The sequence below is a fragment of the Protomyctophum bolini genome, assembly GCF_963924005.1.
Source record: "Protomyctophum bolini genome assembly, chromosome: 12".
Taxonomy (NCBI): Eukaryota; Metazoa; Chordata; class Actinopteri; order Myctophiformes; family Myctophidae; genus Protomyctophum; species Protomyctophum bolini.
The window spans coordinates 31,471,259-31,487,999 of NC_137873.1; the positions used below are offsets into that span (position 1 = coordinate 31,471,259).

The following is a 16,741-nucleotide window of genomic DNA, read 5'->3' on the forward strand; positions in this document are numbered from 1 at the left end:
AAAAAAAAAAAAGATATATTAAAAAGGAATAAAATTTGAATTCACTTGATGTTTGTCAGTGGCGTTGAATTTAAATATGGCAAGAACACAACACTACAACAGATTTATTGTGCCAAATGAAAAAAATCACACCTGTGTGAAGTGCTCTACTGGCCACTTTAGGGTGTGGGGGGTGTCCGTGCTGCTGGAACACGTACAGTACGTACACACGCATTCATGCACACATAGCTGCGTAATGGAGCGGAGGCGCCGCTCAGAAATCAACCTGGTGCAGGTCAGCTAATGCCAATTTTAGCTATTTTTATTTTTTTTTCTGTAAAAGCCATTTTACTCTGGGGTCACAGTCCACAGAGGCCATGCGCTATTTGTGACTTTAGACTTTAATATATTAGCGCCCCTCACTTCACACGGGTGTGATTTTTTACTTCTACTCCATGTATTTGACAGAGTTTTAGTTAGTGGTTACTTTGCAGATTTAGATTATGAAATACAAAAACAGCTCCTGTTGCAGCTCCAGGCTCATTAGCGTTCCCATCAGGCATTGCAGCTGCTCTGGTGCATAGCGGCCGACCGCTAAGGACCGCCTTCTTCTCGCACTCCCTCCTCCTTATTCCCGGACTGGAACTGCAGTCCAATCTGGCTCAACCTTTACATACCGGCCGGTCAGTGCGTCAATGGTCATTGTGACTCAGACCATTGTACTGCATACAGCAGTTGGTCTCAAACGGTGGGTTATAGGACCCCCTGCATTAGCTTAGTGTATTCTCACTCTACAGCGCAGTCTTTCTGCTCATTTCTGTGCAGTTTGTGATAGTTTTAACAGCATTTTTAATACCTTGAAAATGAAAAGTTGATAAAAAGTATAATCGAACTCTGGCCAAATATTACAAAAGGAAGAGGCTTTTTCTCTTTTTATATAGCCGTTTGTGAGCATGTAGATCTGCCATTTTCACAATATTTTCCTGCTCAACCAAAGAATATGTAATGCCTCAACTCCTATACAATTCCAAGTCAGGGTGGGGGCTCTCCAGTTCAAATATAATTATTTTGGGGGGTCCACAATTCAAATATATTTTTGGGGGGCCTGGGTGGTCCCCAGTTCAAACACGATTATTTCGAGGGGTCGCAGCCTGAAAGGTTAGAGAACCACTATGCAAACAACTGCTGCTCTCCCTGGTCCAGGGGGTGTCACTCTAGCATACTGTAGATCTTTGGGTCAGATGCCGATCCGAATTCATTTCAAATTGTTGTTTGTAAACAGCCGATTTCCTAGTACACTGTAAATATCTCCATCTGCTGCCGTACCTTTAAGTGGTTAAGTAAATACCCCCCCCCCCCCCCCATGGTGCCCTGTGTGCATCAGTAGTGTGTGTGTGTGTGTGTGTGTGTGTGTGTGTGTGTGTGTGTGAGTCACTCTAGTATAGTAAACAGTACACGTCTCCTGCACAGCAGAACTGGCAGCCCACCAGCTCCAAGTGGCCAAGTCTGCTCCTTATAAGCGACGTTGGGCTTTGTTTTTCTGTAAAGTTGCTAATATTGACTCTTACAAAGTGTTTGCGTTTGTAGGTGAACCAACACAGACACACATAGGTGAACACGGACATTGCTGGTTGTAGGAGTGGTTGCACCACTCAAAAAATCACACCCGTGTGAAGTGAGGGGCGCTCTTATATCATCGTACATCATCATGCATCATCTCATACTGGCCAATCAGAATGCCTGTTGCCAGAAATTTACGTCATATTTGGCGGGCATTTGACCTTTCATTGTCGATGGTATACATATGAGACGTGTGGGGACAAGATGACGTAAATGGCAATGGCATTTAATGGTTGTGTTGCAGACATTTTGTGGGGACAAAAGCTGTATATAGGAGGGGCTAGCGCCCCTCAAAAAAAATAGCTGACTCATTGGCCGCTGCAGTTCGTTGGAGCCATGTGTGTCAACAGGAGGGCGGAACAATTTACAAGTGCGGAAGGCACGCTACGCCACGCTGCCACTCACGTGACTATACTGGCCAATCACAGCGCATCTTTTCAGACCCGAACATCCGCTCTGTGACGCACGTGGAAGCTTGCCCAAGCTTCTACCTTTAGTTCAGGCTATATCATGTCTATGGATGGTACAAGCCCCCAGAGCGTCTGGCCAACACATTGAAGCTGCCCCACTCTATACGGGCCAAAGCTGGAACGACAGGCGGCCGTTTTTTTTTTTGCCCGTGCGACGTACGTGTAGCATGAGCAAACCCCGGGGGTTTAACACGTAGCACTCGTTAGCATCCACGCATTGCGGAAGTATAGAGCGTTCGTCTGGGTCCTTCAAACGCCACCGAGCAGCTTCCATTGAAATGAACAGTGAGGGCGGGGCTGTCCGCTCTCTCTATAATGCTTACATATAACTCTATGGGCTGGTCAGGGGGAGACTGACCCTGGTCAATGGTCAGACCAATCACACTGAACCTGGTCAGTGGTCAGACCAATCACACTGACCCTGGTCAGTGGTCAGACCAATCACACTGGCCCTGCAGTAGTGGCCGCAGGGCCTGACCAATGTAAACAGGCCATCACACATTTCACAGAAATCTCTGTGGACAGAAACACACACAGCCTGTTGCTGACGACCAGCCCTCTGCTGGCCCCGAATCACACATATCCATGGGATAAAAGAGCATGACAGCTGACCAAACACACCCACACGCGCACGCTCACATGCATGCATGCTGGTCTATAAGGGTGAGGCGAGGTGGGGCCAAGCATTGTGCTCCACTCTGACGGGAACACAAAGTATTTCTGTGATGAGTTTCCACACACACACACACACACACACACACTAGGGGTACAATTTGGTCTGATTACCCTCACCTGTTGCCCTGCCTCCATTTGCAGCAGCATGCCTGTACTGTACCTCACCTCTATCCGCCCCTCCCCCCCCCCCGCCCCCCACCAGGCGTCCCGTCTTGTCAATGTCTGCCTTGCTTCCTCTACAGTCTACACAGAGCTTCTGTGACGTCACGCAGCGGAAATAGCCGAGCGACAAGCTGTCAAGCTCAGGGCGTGGGGGGGGGCGAACGCGCCGCGTCCTGAGCTTGTAGATCGGCTATTTCCGTCCGCAAGACGGCGCCATACAGCAGAGCATAACATCGGGCATTAAGCTGTACAGTGGCCAGTGGCTAAGTTTGCCCTTTTAAAATCCCCCCCACCAGGGGTATTTTTGGTTTTGTTGCGCGCGCCTGTTCGGAATGCTCGCGGGACAATAGCTTTTTTTTTTACAGCCCCCCCCCCCCCCCCCCCCCCCCCCCGCGGGGAGAGTTAATGAACTGCGAGTACTTTCTCCACTTGGGTATCGTGGGGTTTGTTTGAGCAGGAGGAGAAACGATAGACTCCATCTACAGTACCCCTACTACCCCCCCAAAGAGGGAACATACAATAGGTCTAAATACTTTTATAAAGGAGGCCGACCTGCATAACGCAAGCTTATTTGTGCTCATTAATAATGAGTGCTTTTTTTGGGTGATGTCTTGACTACCCTGCTGTACTTTTCTTACCCTGTCAAACTGCATCTCAACTGCTGTACTGCCAGCTTTATTGATCCGTCGCAGCCTTCCAGTATCGTATCTCAACATGCCATACTCCAATTGTGTGTGCTGGGTGTGTGTGTGTGTGTGTGTGTGTGTGTGTGTGTGTGTGGGGGGGGGGGGGTCACTGTTGTGACAGCTGACTATGCGAGAGCTATAGGGACAGGAAAGTGGGAGAGTGGGTGGTTCTCTCCATCTCTCAGTTAACAATCATCACTCGCTCTCCAACCACAGCCTTCCATTACTTCCATCTATCCATCCATCCGTCTATTACTCCCCCCAGTCTCCCTAACACACACACACACACACACACACACACAGGCCCTGTGCCAGGAAGTCCTGTAACTCCCAGTGTAGATGCCGTGTTAAAGCAGATTAGTTTAGTCTCGTCTAAAGACAGCAGACATGCCGATGGATTGTGGACTTCTGCTCTTGGTACTTGTTGCCATGTTGTCTGCTACAGGTAGGACTGACTATCTGTTTCTATTCTATCCACTGCGGTGTTGCCATGTTGTCTGCTACAGGTAGGACTGACTATCCGTTTCTATTCTATCCACTGCGGTGTTGCCATGTTGTCTGCTACAGGTAGGACTGACTATCTGTTTCTATTCTATCCACTGCGGTGTTGCCATGTTGTCTGCTACAGGTAGGACTGACTATCTGTTTCTATTCTATCCACTGCGGTGTTGCCATGTTGTCTGCTACAGGTAGGACTGACTATCCGTTTCTATTCTATCCAATGCTGCGTTCGGGACTAAATGTTAAGCCTGGATTATACTCTGTTATTATAACTATGTTGTCATGCAGTGGAAACTGCAGATCTACAGTACAAGCAACGATGCAGCGCATTGTGACCTTTTTTTACACTTCTTCTGGAACATTTCCATCTATGATGACATGGCCAAACATTACGTCCAATGATGGTGAAAAAAGGAACCGATAGATTTTTAAGCCTTGGAGCCTTGTCTGACAGCCTGACCTCAGCCCAGCACCTGGTCTTTAGTAACATCGTCATCGCGTCACCAGGCTTTCCACCTCGGAGGAAAGTGTTACTAAATTGCCGTGTGATCCGGTCCGGAGCGGATGATATCTTACGTCATGTTGTAGTCATTGTTTTGTATAGTCATCAGGCCGGAACCCTCAAACCAGAACTTCCTTTCCCTCAAACCCGAAGAATAATATCTTCCCAATAAAAGCATAATTTCTCTGACTTCTAAAATACAAACAAAATATAAATGTGAGTGTGCTTTCCACCATTTAGCGCCTGTATACCTTTGTTATTCCACGGGAAATTCTATTCTCATCGCAGGAGAGAGCAAGTCACACTTTTTGGGAAGGCATTATTCTTCCTGGTTTGAGGGAAAGGAAGTTCTGGTTTGAGGGTTTCGGCCTGATGACTACAAAACAATGACCGTCCGCTTTAGTGAATGGACGTGCGACTTGTGGGTGCTTTATTTGTTTTGTTTCTATGGTCAGAAATAGGGACACCAGGTTTGAAAGTAGATAGATAGATAGATAGATAGATAGATAGATAGATAGATAGATAGATAGATAGATAGATAGATAGATAGAACAAACATTGGACTAAAGACAAACATTAAACCTGTGTATAGGAGGGGCTAGTACCCCTCAAAAACAGATCAAACAGATCACACAGTACGTAATAAGAGACAATGCTAACAAAAGGCTACCAGTCATAGTTCCAAGAGGCATCGCATTACATTTTATGCACAGAACTGAGATGGGGCCCGCTTGTTCATAAGACCTATACTGATGGTAAAAGATGGTATTGGCTGTGTCACGGGTGTGTTCTATCCCTAGTAATAGCTTTCCCCTTCCCGAGTACCCGGGTCTCATACATTGACAGATTCAACATGGTAGAGTTATTTCATACAGAAGGATTGTTTTCCTGCTAGGACTGTCGCGCCTCCAACGGTGCCCATGGTGGACTATGTGCATGGCAGGGGCGTCATCTTATTGCCTGAGCCAGGCCTAGACCTGACCGCATACCAAAAATACAATATGGTATGGCCCCCCCGTCAAAACAGCATGTAGCCTATAATGACAGAGTGTGTGTGCTGAAACAGGCCAGTCTGCAGTGTGGGGAATGCCATGCTTGGATTCATACTCATACTAATAATAATAATAATATCTGGGATTTATATAGCTTTTCCAAGTACTCAAAGACGCTTTACTATAACTATATATTATTAACTCTTCTAATGGAATGTATAGGGCTATTGAATCATGTACTGTCATTTTCTAGTGTTTCTAGTGCAAATTCTATTCTGGTCTCTACACTGTCTTCTTTGTGCTTGGGCAGGAAATATTGTTTAGTATATCACTAACCACTTCACATATATGAGAGAGAGAGAGAGAGAGAGAGAGAGAGAGAGAGAGGGAGAGGGAGAGAGAGAGCGCATTACTTTATATAATGTGAATTACGTTGTTAAAAGCAAAATGTTTAGGCAACATTTAATTTGTGGGAATATTTCTGAAACATTAGATGTTGTTCCCTTTAGACATCGGCCCTCATATTTAGGAGTAGGAGATAATACATTTTCTTTTCCCTGGGTCATGTGCGCGCGCATGTGTGTACGTGCGTGTGTGTGTGTGTGTGTGTGTGTGTGTGTGTGTGTGTGTGTGTGCAGCATATGCATTGAACCTGGAAGGGGAGCTCTTCAAGGACCTGATGAAAGGCTACAACAAGAACGTGCGGCCCGTGGAGAACAGTGGAGACATCACACACGTCCAGATCAAGATGACCCTCACCAACCTCATCTCCCTGGTGAGAAGACCACACAGGCACGTTGGCTTTTCAAAATAGAAGATGTGCAAGCTCACAGCGCGTCCCATTGGGACGCACGGTGAGCTTGTACGTCTGCATTTTTTTTTTGCCATTTTTAAGTGGCCAACTTTTTGCCACCCTCTGGGTTAGGGGTGGGCAACTGGCGGCCCGGGAGCCACATAATGTGGCCCTCAGATTAATCTTCGGAATACTGATAATATGTTAATGGTTTCAGCTGTTACAATTCCAAACATGCAAACATGACCCGCTTTAATTACTTAATTAATTAGCCGATCTACGTTTTGAACTTGTAGATCGGCTATTTTTGGTACGACATGCATGCAATGTGGCCCCTCTAGAGTGAGGAATATAATGGCCCTCTCCATCGTCAAAGTTGCCCATCCCTGCTCTGGGTGATATAACAGGGTATATGCACATTGCACACAGAATAACCCTTTCTACTTCCTTCACAGGTGTTACCAATGATGTCTCATGGTTAGAGTGTAGGCGTCTCACTGTATAAGTTTGTCTTATGGTTATGAGTGTACGAGAGTAAGAATTGTTTTCATATTAATAAAATAAATCCTCCTTTGTACTCAGAATGAAAAGACGGAAACACTGACGACCAACGTGTGGATAGAAATGGTAATGTTACCCCAAAATGCATGCTTATTATTCTGACGTTCTTCAATGTTACATCTGGGGGTTGTCCCGATCCAACCATGTGATCGGAAATCGGGGCCCATCACGTCATTTTCAAAGGATCGGAATCAGATCGGAAGAAAAGAGAAAAAAATCAGGATATTAGACTAGTGTATATATAATGTCTGTGATTTGGTATATTGTACTATTGTGGTACTATATAAAAATGGAAAAATCGGTATCGGCCGATACTCAAAATCAAATGATCGGAATTGGATCGGGATCAGGTGAATCCATAGTTTTACAACTATTATTATATTCCTCTTACAGAGTGAAACTGGCTGCTTGCAATGATGGGGATGATGAATAATAGCATTATTATTTTATCGATTACATTTCTAATTGTTATTCAGATTAACATATGCTAGCCTAAAGTCCTGTAACGTCACGGAAATATATTTACTGGAAAGATACATTCTCACATTTCTGATTCAATCCCTGTATGTATGTATGTATGTATGTGTTTGTGACGTGTATGTATGCAGCAATGGTGTGACTACAGGTTGCGATGGGACCAGTCGCCCCGTTCAGAGCTCTACGGGAACATTACCTCGGATTTCCGCATGCCCTCCAAGAGCATCTGGCTGCCAGACGTCATCCTGGAGAACAAGTCAGTCAATCGCTATTAAATACACCTAGGATTCTCAACTGGTACCTCCAACGTACCTCCCCTCCACAACCATCACTGCTAACATTGCCCGCTTACGTCCCATCTTATCACACACTGCTGCTGAGACAGCACAATTCAATCTACTGGTAATTACAATTTCAATCTAGGCATTTAATCCAGAGCGATTTACAGTAAGCAAGACTAATGCAATAGCCTCATATTATACGGCGTCACCACCACCAAGGTTCTCAAAAAAACCCGACCAAGGGACCATATCACACCTGTCCTCCGTCAACTCCACTGGCTCCCAGTCAAGTACAGAATTGACTTCAAAATACTCACCATCACATACAAAGCCCTCAACAATCAGGCCCCGCATCCTGAACTCATTCAACGCCATGTCCCCTCCCGTTCCCTCAGGTCGGGCACTGCCAACCTCCTGGAACCCCACAAGTCAAACAAACAAACGTGGGGAGACATGGCCTTCTCAGTGGCCGCCCCTTCCCTGTGGAACTCACTCATATCAGAGCTGCCCCCCACCTTAACTACGTTCAAAAGCACACTCAAAACCCATATTTTCAGACTTGCATTCTCTACATAAATCCCAACCCCACCTTTTTCGTTTACTTTTCTCTTAGTTTAACTTTTTAACTCGTTTTTTTTCCTAAATAAAGTTTTAATCCATTTGTCCTGTAAAGCGATTTTGAGTACCTAGAAAAGCCCTATATAAAGCATATTGTTTTATTATTATAAAGGGATAATTCCAAATTAGCCATAATCAGTTCTCTTCTTACCTGGGCCACAGTCCTCAGCAATAATGGGGTGCAGGTCATTAGTCATTCTCCTCCATCCAGAGTGATGGCATCCGTTTCATCGTCCTGTAAAAAGAAACATATTTATCAGCGTGCAACTAAAACATTTGCACATTTGCAGAGGCCTGGTAGCTATCTCCCCCCCTCTCTCTCACACACACACACACACACACACACACACACACACACACACACACACACACACACACGCTCTTGTTTATTTGTTTTTCCCGGTACTCCGCACACACGATTCTGTGAGTTGTCACAGCTGTTGCCTCCCACTGACTCACCTGCCAGTGAGGATATAGAGACTCCTCCCACTCAACACTCCCTACAGGTACCCCCCCCCCCCAGCCCGTAGGAGTACATGCAATGACAAATATAAACATCGCCAACTGTGTTCGTATAGCCGAGGCAGTTGTTTTAAATCTCTGACAACGCTGAATTTACATTATTATTTGTTGTTAAAGGGACACTTCACCCTTTTTGCAAAATAATATATGTTAATGACGTTTAGAAGCTTTAGAACACTTTCCTGGGGGTCTTTATGTGTCTTTATGTGGCTAAATTTTAGCTATTTTAGATTGTAGCAGTGAGCACAGTGTCTCTGATGTCATGGACACTGGTCTCACTACCTTCCTGGACTACAATTCCCATCATTCTTTGGTGCACTGCTCCTCCTTGTGGATAGGGGGAGAGCTGTCTTACTGAGACAACATGTAGTCCAGGAAGGAAGTGAGACCAGTGTCCATGACATCAGAGATACTGTGCTCACTGCTACAATCTAAAATATCTAAAACCACATATTACACACATAAAGACCCCCATGAAAGTGTTCAAAAGCTTCTAAACGTCATTAACATATATTTTTTTGCAAAAAGGGTGAAGTGTCCCTTTAATCCTAGCTGTATGTTTTTTTTTCGTCATCCGTCTGTAATGGCATGACAATTGCTTTTCTCCCAGGGGATCAATTAAAGGTCTTATCTAACCAAATCCATCCGTCTTGTTGTGTCCTGCGAGCAGTGTGGACGGCAACTTTGAGGTGGCGCTGTACACCAACGCGCTGGTGTCCCCCATCGGCTGTGTGTACTGGCTGCCCCCCGCCATCTACCGCAGTGCCTGTCCCATCAAGGTCGACTACTTCCCCTTCGACTGGCAGAACTGCACCATGAACTTCCGGTGGGTATAGAATTATGGATAATAATAAGAGAAAGTCTGGCATTCACCTGCCAGTTGGCTTATACGCACATGGCTTTTTGATGAGTGCTCGGCGGAGAGCGGTTTAGTGCCTTGCACTTCGACACGTACTGTAGATGGGCAAGCCGAGGGTTGAACCGCATAGACGGCCTCTCTACCCACTCATCCATGGTGGCCCCAATACATAGATACACTAATGCAGGGGTTCTCAAACTTTATTAATTTCAAAAAAAAAATCCATAACTCTGAAAGTGTACAAATGGAAAATACTACTAGTAAAAGTACCTCTACATTTTACTTGCAGAACCTGGTTTTTTTATTCAGTGTTTAAATGTATTCCACCATGTACTTTGTACAATCTGTCCTCCGCCAGCCAGTTTCAGGGACAATACTGGAATTCTTTCTTTACAGCCAGTTGTAAAACGTAATGGACGGTCTGTGGATGTATAGGCAGAGCATGGCATGTGGATAATAAACAGTGGCCGCTGTGTGTGTGTGTGTGTGTGTGTGTGTGTGTGTGTGTGTGTGTGTGTGTGTGTGTGTGTGTGTGTGTGTGTGTGTGTGTGTGTGTGTGTGTGTGTGCAGCTCCCAGAGTTATAGTGCCAATGAGATCGAACTGGTTCTCAAAGAAGAGGAAGACGTGATCTGGGAGTGGGTGGACATCGACCCCGAGGCCTTCACAGGTACACTGATGGACCAGAGCCAACATCAGACTGCTCAACAAACAGTCCGATTGTTGTGGGACCTTTTGAAAATGTTTCTAGTTGTAACTCCAAGAGCATATACAGTGTTTTTGTCTTTCACAACAAAGATTTGAAACTCAAATCTTTGCTTCCGAGAGGAGCGGCGGCTTAATACATGTTTGAGCACCGCTGATATAGAATCATATTTTGCAGAAAACAGTTAAAAGAATCCTGTTTTCTGTCAGCTGCCCTGCATGCCATATACTGTAACACAAGTAAGACGCACAAACGCGGGAAGCGAACGCAGCTGGTACATATTTGGTGGTGGGCAGGTGGTGTAACAGCGGGACAGACAGACAGACAAACAGACACACACACACACAGACATGATCTGCTAGGTCTCATAGTTAGTGCTCACTGCGTTCGCAAACACAATGTATGTCAGCTGACAGTTGACAGTAACAGCTAGTGGGGGAGTGGTTACTGGTTAGGGGTGGAGTTAACGACTATGTCACTCCCATTTTCACACCCATTTTCTGGTCAACACCAGAGGGGTGTTAAAATCTTTGCAGGGCATTCTCTATATGCTTTGGCGTTTCTGGTTCAACTAAAGTTTCAAATTATCCTATCTTCTTCAAGTATTGTCTAATTTCAACAAACGCATCATAATTACGAAAGCTTGTGTAATGTGTATAGGCCTACATGCTGTACACTTTCACAATTTGTAAAAGGCGGGGAAAATGTCTCAAACTCAAAACCAAACTGTACCTTCCTGGTGGTCGTATGTGTAGAAAACGGAGAGTGGGCCATCAAACACAGAGCCGCCAAGAAGGTGATCAACCTGGAGTACACCAGAGACGACCTGGAGTACCAGGAGCTGGTGTTCTTCCTCATCATCCAGAGGAAACCGCTCTTCTACATCATCAACATCATCGCTCCCTGTGTGCTCTTCTCCTCGCTCGGCCTGCTCGTGTACTTCCTGCCCGCCAAAGGTATACCTGTACTCAATTTACGATATAGGCATTTTAGCAGACGCTCTAGTCTAAATCCAGAGCGATTTACAAGTAAGCAAGAACACCACATGGTAATGCATCAAATACATAGAAATAGTCATCAAGGATCATAAGCAAGCTAAGAACCTACGTAGCATCTGATCTCTATAAAGCCCTACACACACTGTCTGCGAACGCCGTGCGTCAAAACAGCCACCTCCGTTATTTTCAATGAGCCTATCCCACACCGGCGGCGTCCGGCGCGCGTTCACGCCTCGCCTGGCGCTCCGATACGCCACTGTTCTATTTTCCAGGTGTTGCCTGGAAAATAGAACAGTGGCGCACCCGCTTCACAGACGGTGTGTGTTGGGCTTTACAGTAGAATATTTGTACAGTGAAGCTATGAGTATGTACTACTATAGATAGAGTGATATGTCTACGTAAAATGGGGTTGGATCAGACTTTGAAGATATGGGGGAGCCAAACCTTTGGTTGCTTTGAAGGCCAGCATCAGAGTTTAGTACGGGGGGGGGGGGGGGGGGGGGGGGCTTTAAATGGGACATTCTGCACAATGAATTAGTACTTCTACTTTTGGTGCTTAAATACATTTGAAGCAAATACTTGTGCTTTTACTCAAGTAAATGTTGAATTCCGGATTTTTACTTAATGAAAGAGTATTGCTACTTTTTTTGTAATTCCAAATTCTTAAACATCTTACATAAAAAGATATTTTTCAAAAACAGTACTGTAAGCTCACAGTGTGGCACTATAAGTGATGCCTTGTGAAGCTTTTAGATCTGCTATTTTTGAATAGCAAACGCTACATTCTAAAACGACAGTTTGTAATGGGTTAAATACAGTATATATGCTGTATCCCTAAAAACATATTTTTGTGAGTTCTTGTCTATAACAAGAACATATACTCAAAATATGGACACCAGTTTTAATGTGGTTCATTCTCCTGCTAATGATTGGTTATTGTGCGTTTTGGGCACGTCAGCCGGGGGCCAGAAGTGCTTCATGTCCATCGCTACTCTCCTGGGACAGACCGTCTTCCTCATCCTGTTTGCCAAGAAGGTTCCGGAGACGTCCAGGGCTGTGCCTCTCATTGGAAAGTAAGGTCACATGACAATGATGACATGCATCACTCTCCTAACACAGTGGCTCCCAAAGTGGGTTCCAGGGACCCCCTAGGGGTCCTTGAGAGAGTTCCAGGGGGTCCCCAGCTAAATGATAATTAGGAACAGAGTGGACCCTTATGGGTCTGTAAAGGTGCGTTCAGACCAGGGAGGCAGTCAAACAGATATTTTGTGAAGCCACTAAGGAAATCGGCACTTCCTGAAAGTTCATATAATGGCCTGTTGTGGCGCTGTCATTGGGCCCAAAAAACCCCATAGCTTCATAGAGGTCCATGTATTTGGGACCAACTTCACCTAGACTGTATTACCTTAATAAACATGGTCATGAATACTTTCTGCTTCCAGTCACTAGTTTAAAGTCTCATTTCTCATGTCATAATATTCTTTTTGGAAAAAGATGGTCCCATTTATAAAAATAAATGACCATAAAGTCACGTATGTTCTGAGGGGCTTGGCAGTCTATGATCGGGAGCCACCCCCTGTTCGAGTCAAAATAAAAAGAAGAAGGGGGGGGGGGGGGGGGGGGGGGGGGGGGGGGAGTCCTGCCTCGTTGTCTGGGCCAGCCGAGACCCCTGGCGATTTACAATTCAAGGACTGACCGGCTTCATCTTACGTCCATATCAAACCCGAAGAACGCTTTGTCCATTACAGTCTATGGTTCAGACGTTGAATTTAAATATTCGTCTCGGTTCATCCCGTTTGTGCTGCACCAGGTCGCACCGCGCCCGCTTGCGGCTCTCGCACAACTTCTCGTCTTTGCATTGACTTGTATAGTAATTGTGCCGCTCTAACCATCCAAGTCTGAACACGCCTTTACTCACCATTTTGTACACTCTGAGTTAACTTAGATTTTACAATATATACAATATATTTGGATCCCAGAGATAGAAATGGGGGACCGTAGACTAATTCAAGATAAACTGGGGGGGTCCTTGAAATGAAAATGGTTGAAAATCACTGCTAGAACCGTGAAAATCTTCTTATGGGGGGGGTCCTTGGCATATATTTTCAAATGGGGGGTCCGCAGGCTAATGAGTGTCAATGTGGAGGTCCTTGACATGAAAAAGTTTGGGAACCACTGTCCTAATATATATGTGTTGCTGTTGGTGATATAATATGTCGCTCAACAACAATATTGGTCTGGTTTACAAGCGTTCTCTTTCTTCCCGTCTTCAGATATCTGATGTTTGTGATGTCGGTGACCACCATAGTGGTCATGAACTGTGTCATAGTGCTAAACGTGTCCCTGAGGACCCCCAACACGCACAAGATGACCAATACTATACGAAGGGTGAGGCCGCCTCCCCTCACTACTTCATTATTATTATTTTTTTATTTATTATTTTTTATGCAGCAATGAATAAACATATGTGTGTACATTTTGTTGTATCCGACATGTCTTAATTATTAGTTTTGATTATTTATTTTTTGTCTTGAAATGTATACATTTATTTATCTTTTGAAATATTATATATTTAATATTATATATTTGTATATAAAAATTGCTATATATTCTTTAAGGAACAGCAGTGTCCGTGTTCACCTATCTACTGTGTGTGTTGTTCACCTATGTGTTCATGTGTTCGTTAATGAGCACCAGTATATGACTATGAGTACCAGTAGGGGCGCTGTTGTGCCAGAAACAGAGAGAGGGATAGTGCTGCACTGTTACCTGCTAATGAGAGAGAGAGAGAGAGGTGGGAGGGGGGGGGAGTTGCACCACTCAGTTCACACGGGTGTGATTTGTTTTAAATTTTTACTCAAGTCGTGACCCATAAAAACTGGTCTGTGACCCACTGTCTTCCTGTGAGAGTGTGTAAAATGTGCACGCGGTGGATAAAACCCTGGACTCTGAACATTGTCGTCGTCACCACCACCAGGTCTTTCTGAACGTGGTGCCTCGCCTGCTGCGCATGGAGATGCAGCCGTGGACGGCGCCAAGCGACCACCACGGCGGCTCCGAGGCAGGCAGCGGCGGCTCCGAGGCGGGCAGCACCGAGGCCCTGACCAACGAGGCCACGCTCTACCCCGTGAGGAGACGCACCTCCCTGGGACTCATCGTCAAGGCCGAGGAGTACGTCATGAAGACCGCCCGCACGGAGCTCATGTTCGCCAGACTCCGAGAGAGAAACGGACTCATGAAGTCCGTGTTGGACAAGATACGTGAGTGTTACGATGAGGGGAGTCTGAGTGCCGCGTGCGTTCAAGGGGTCAGACGAACCGGACTAATCGATTTCATCAATTATTAAGAATGACCTGCGATAATCGATCAATTAATAAAATAATCGATTCATAATTCATCAGTATCTACAAGCTTACACAACATTGTGTGACGATTCCGAAGCATGAACAATAACAACAGCTAAAAAAAGTGATCCATACAATATTCGCTAAGAAAATAATCAACAGTCGCAGTCCTACTTCAATTGTGTAAGTTGTGTTTGTTGTAACGGGGTGCATACTTAGTTTAGACTAGTCATTGGTTAGACATGGGTTACTGGTTTAGGTGTGCTGCCTAATGACTTTAGTCCGACAGGCTTTAGTCCAACAACACCGTCACTCGACACGCGTGGCTGGTTACAACTAACCTGTGGACGGTTAAAACTCACCTGTGGCTCCCGACTTGCATGGCAGTTTAAAACTAACCTGTGGTTTCCTGTGAGGTTAGCTGATCACAATCTAGCTCTTGCCTCCCCCGGGCACATGCATGAAATGAGCACACGTGCAACAATTTCACAGCTTGCGCCAACACCCCTCAATTTAGCATCGCCGTGCGTCCAAACAATTGCCTGCCTCTCATTGAAAATGAATTACCAAGGCGCGTTTAAACCCAAAGTTTAAAATGTGTATCTGCTCCACAACCCCCCCCCCCCCACCCCCCTTTCCTTCAGAATACGGCCTAGAGAACGGTTCAGCCCAGAAGCTTGAAGCCAGCCTGGCAGAGGTTTCTCCAGAAGTGAGACAGTGCGTGGATTCCTGCAAACACATCGCGGAGACCGCCAGGAAGCAGAACCGCTTCCAGAGTGTAAGACACCATGCGCATGGGCCTAGCTACATCTTCTTTTTAACACGAGCGTTTCATTTCATATCGTCATCACTGTTGCTGACCTGCTGTCTGTGCACCACTTCATTTCCCCCCCTCCTCACCTCTACCAGGAGAACGAAGAGTGGTTCCTGGTGGCCCGGGTCCTCGACAGGCTGTGCTTCATCGTCATGGCCACCGTGTACTTTTTCGGGACCACCGGGATCTTCCTGATGGGCCATTTCAACCAGGCGCCGTCCACGCCCTTCTACGGGGACCCCCGGTTATACCTGCCCCCCACGGACAACGGCACCGACCTCGCCGGTCTATTGGCTCAGAATATCACCCGACTGGGCTGAGGCTATAGCAGTTAAACAAAAAGAAGAAAGGACACTCCCGGGTTCTCACGTCACCCTGGACAGGACAGCTCTGTGATGAGGCTCGCAGTGACAGCTGGGGTTCTGAGAGAGAGAGAGAGAGAGAGAGAGAGAGTAGAGAACAAAAGATGCTGGAAATTCTGCACGTCAAATGTAGTACCAGTACTGTACATACTGTATATACACCAACAACAACACATCAATAGTGCATGTCACCTCTTGAGCAATGACGATTTTTGTCTAGAGCCGGCCGACGTGATGCCATGTGAAGGAATGCTGCGAAGGAAGGCAGTGAAGTTCAGAACCTGGATCCGTTTGGTCCTATGGACGTCTGTCTGACCGAAGCAAACTAATGAATGACATGTTAGCCAATAAGAAACATCTAAGAAGATGCAACAAAGGAAAGATTCTACAGTCAAATTGAATGCTGCTAATGTTCCGCTTTTCATGAATAAATGTACAATCTGTCCACATTCTTCTCTGTAACATTAATGTTTGACATGTGGAAAACTGAATAGAGGGTTTATCTGAGTGACATCATCATCATACCCGGAGGTTATGCGGGAACACCTACTGAGTGGCAAAAAACAACAACTGCTTTTTGGCTTGGACAAACAGAAAAGTCCTATCCGATTGGTTGCATAACTTGCATTAAACATTGTTAAACAACGTTAAGCTCACTTTGCCACCCACTTTATGCATGTGCATAACCTCAGTCTATACTATATCTATAGTGTGTGCTTCCCATCTTCTGGTGGTCACATGGACACCCTACCACTCCCACCCAACCCCCCCAAAAAAATAAACACATAGCCTATACCCCTCACTCTAAGCCCCCACCCCAT

General features: G+C 45.6%; 1 protein-coding gene across 1 annotated transcript; it reads left to right on the forward strand.

Moving 5' to 3' along the window:
* The first annotated feature begins 3,942 nt into the window (after nucleotides 1–3,942).
* On the forward strand, nucleotides 3,943–16,320 carry chrng (cholinergic receptor, nicotinic, gamma). Its single transcript, XM_080777497.1, has 12 exons — nucleotides 3,943–4,037; nucleotides 6,226–6,362; nucleotides 6,963–7,007; nucleotides 7,550–7,674; nucleotides 9,510–9,665; nucleotides 10,269–10,366; nucleotides 11,158–11,358; nucleotides 12,359–12,473; nucleotides 13,674–13,788; nucleotides 14,378–14,660; nucleotides 15,389–15,522; nucleotides 15,654–16,320. The coding sequence occupies exons 1-12, from the start codon at nucleotides 3,980–3,982 to the stop codon at nucleotides 15,876–15,878; spliced, it is 1,692 nt and encodes a 563-aa protein (XP_080633623.1). The 5' UTR covers nucleotides 3,943–3,979; the 3' UTR covers nucleotides 15,879–16,320.
* Nucleotides 16,321–16,741: the final 421 nt, after the last annotated feature.

Excerpts from the sequence above, each read along its gene's own strand:
- chrng (XM_080777497.1), top strand. The coding sequence starts at position 3,980 with ATGCCGATGGATTGTGGACTTCTGCTCTTGGTACTTGTTGCCATGTTG. Across the intron at positions 9,666-10,268 it reads AACTGCACCATGAACTTCCG|CTCCCAGAGTTATAGTGCCA; the intron begins GTGGGTATAGAA and ends GTGTGTGTGCAG. Across the intron at positions 11,359-12,358 it reads GTACTTCCTGCCCGCCAAAG|CCGGGGGCCAGAAGTGCTTC; the intron begins GTATACCTGTAC and ends TGGGCACGTCAG.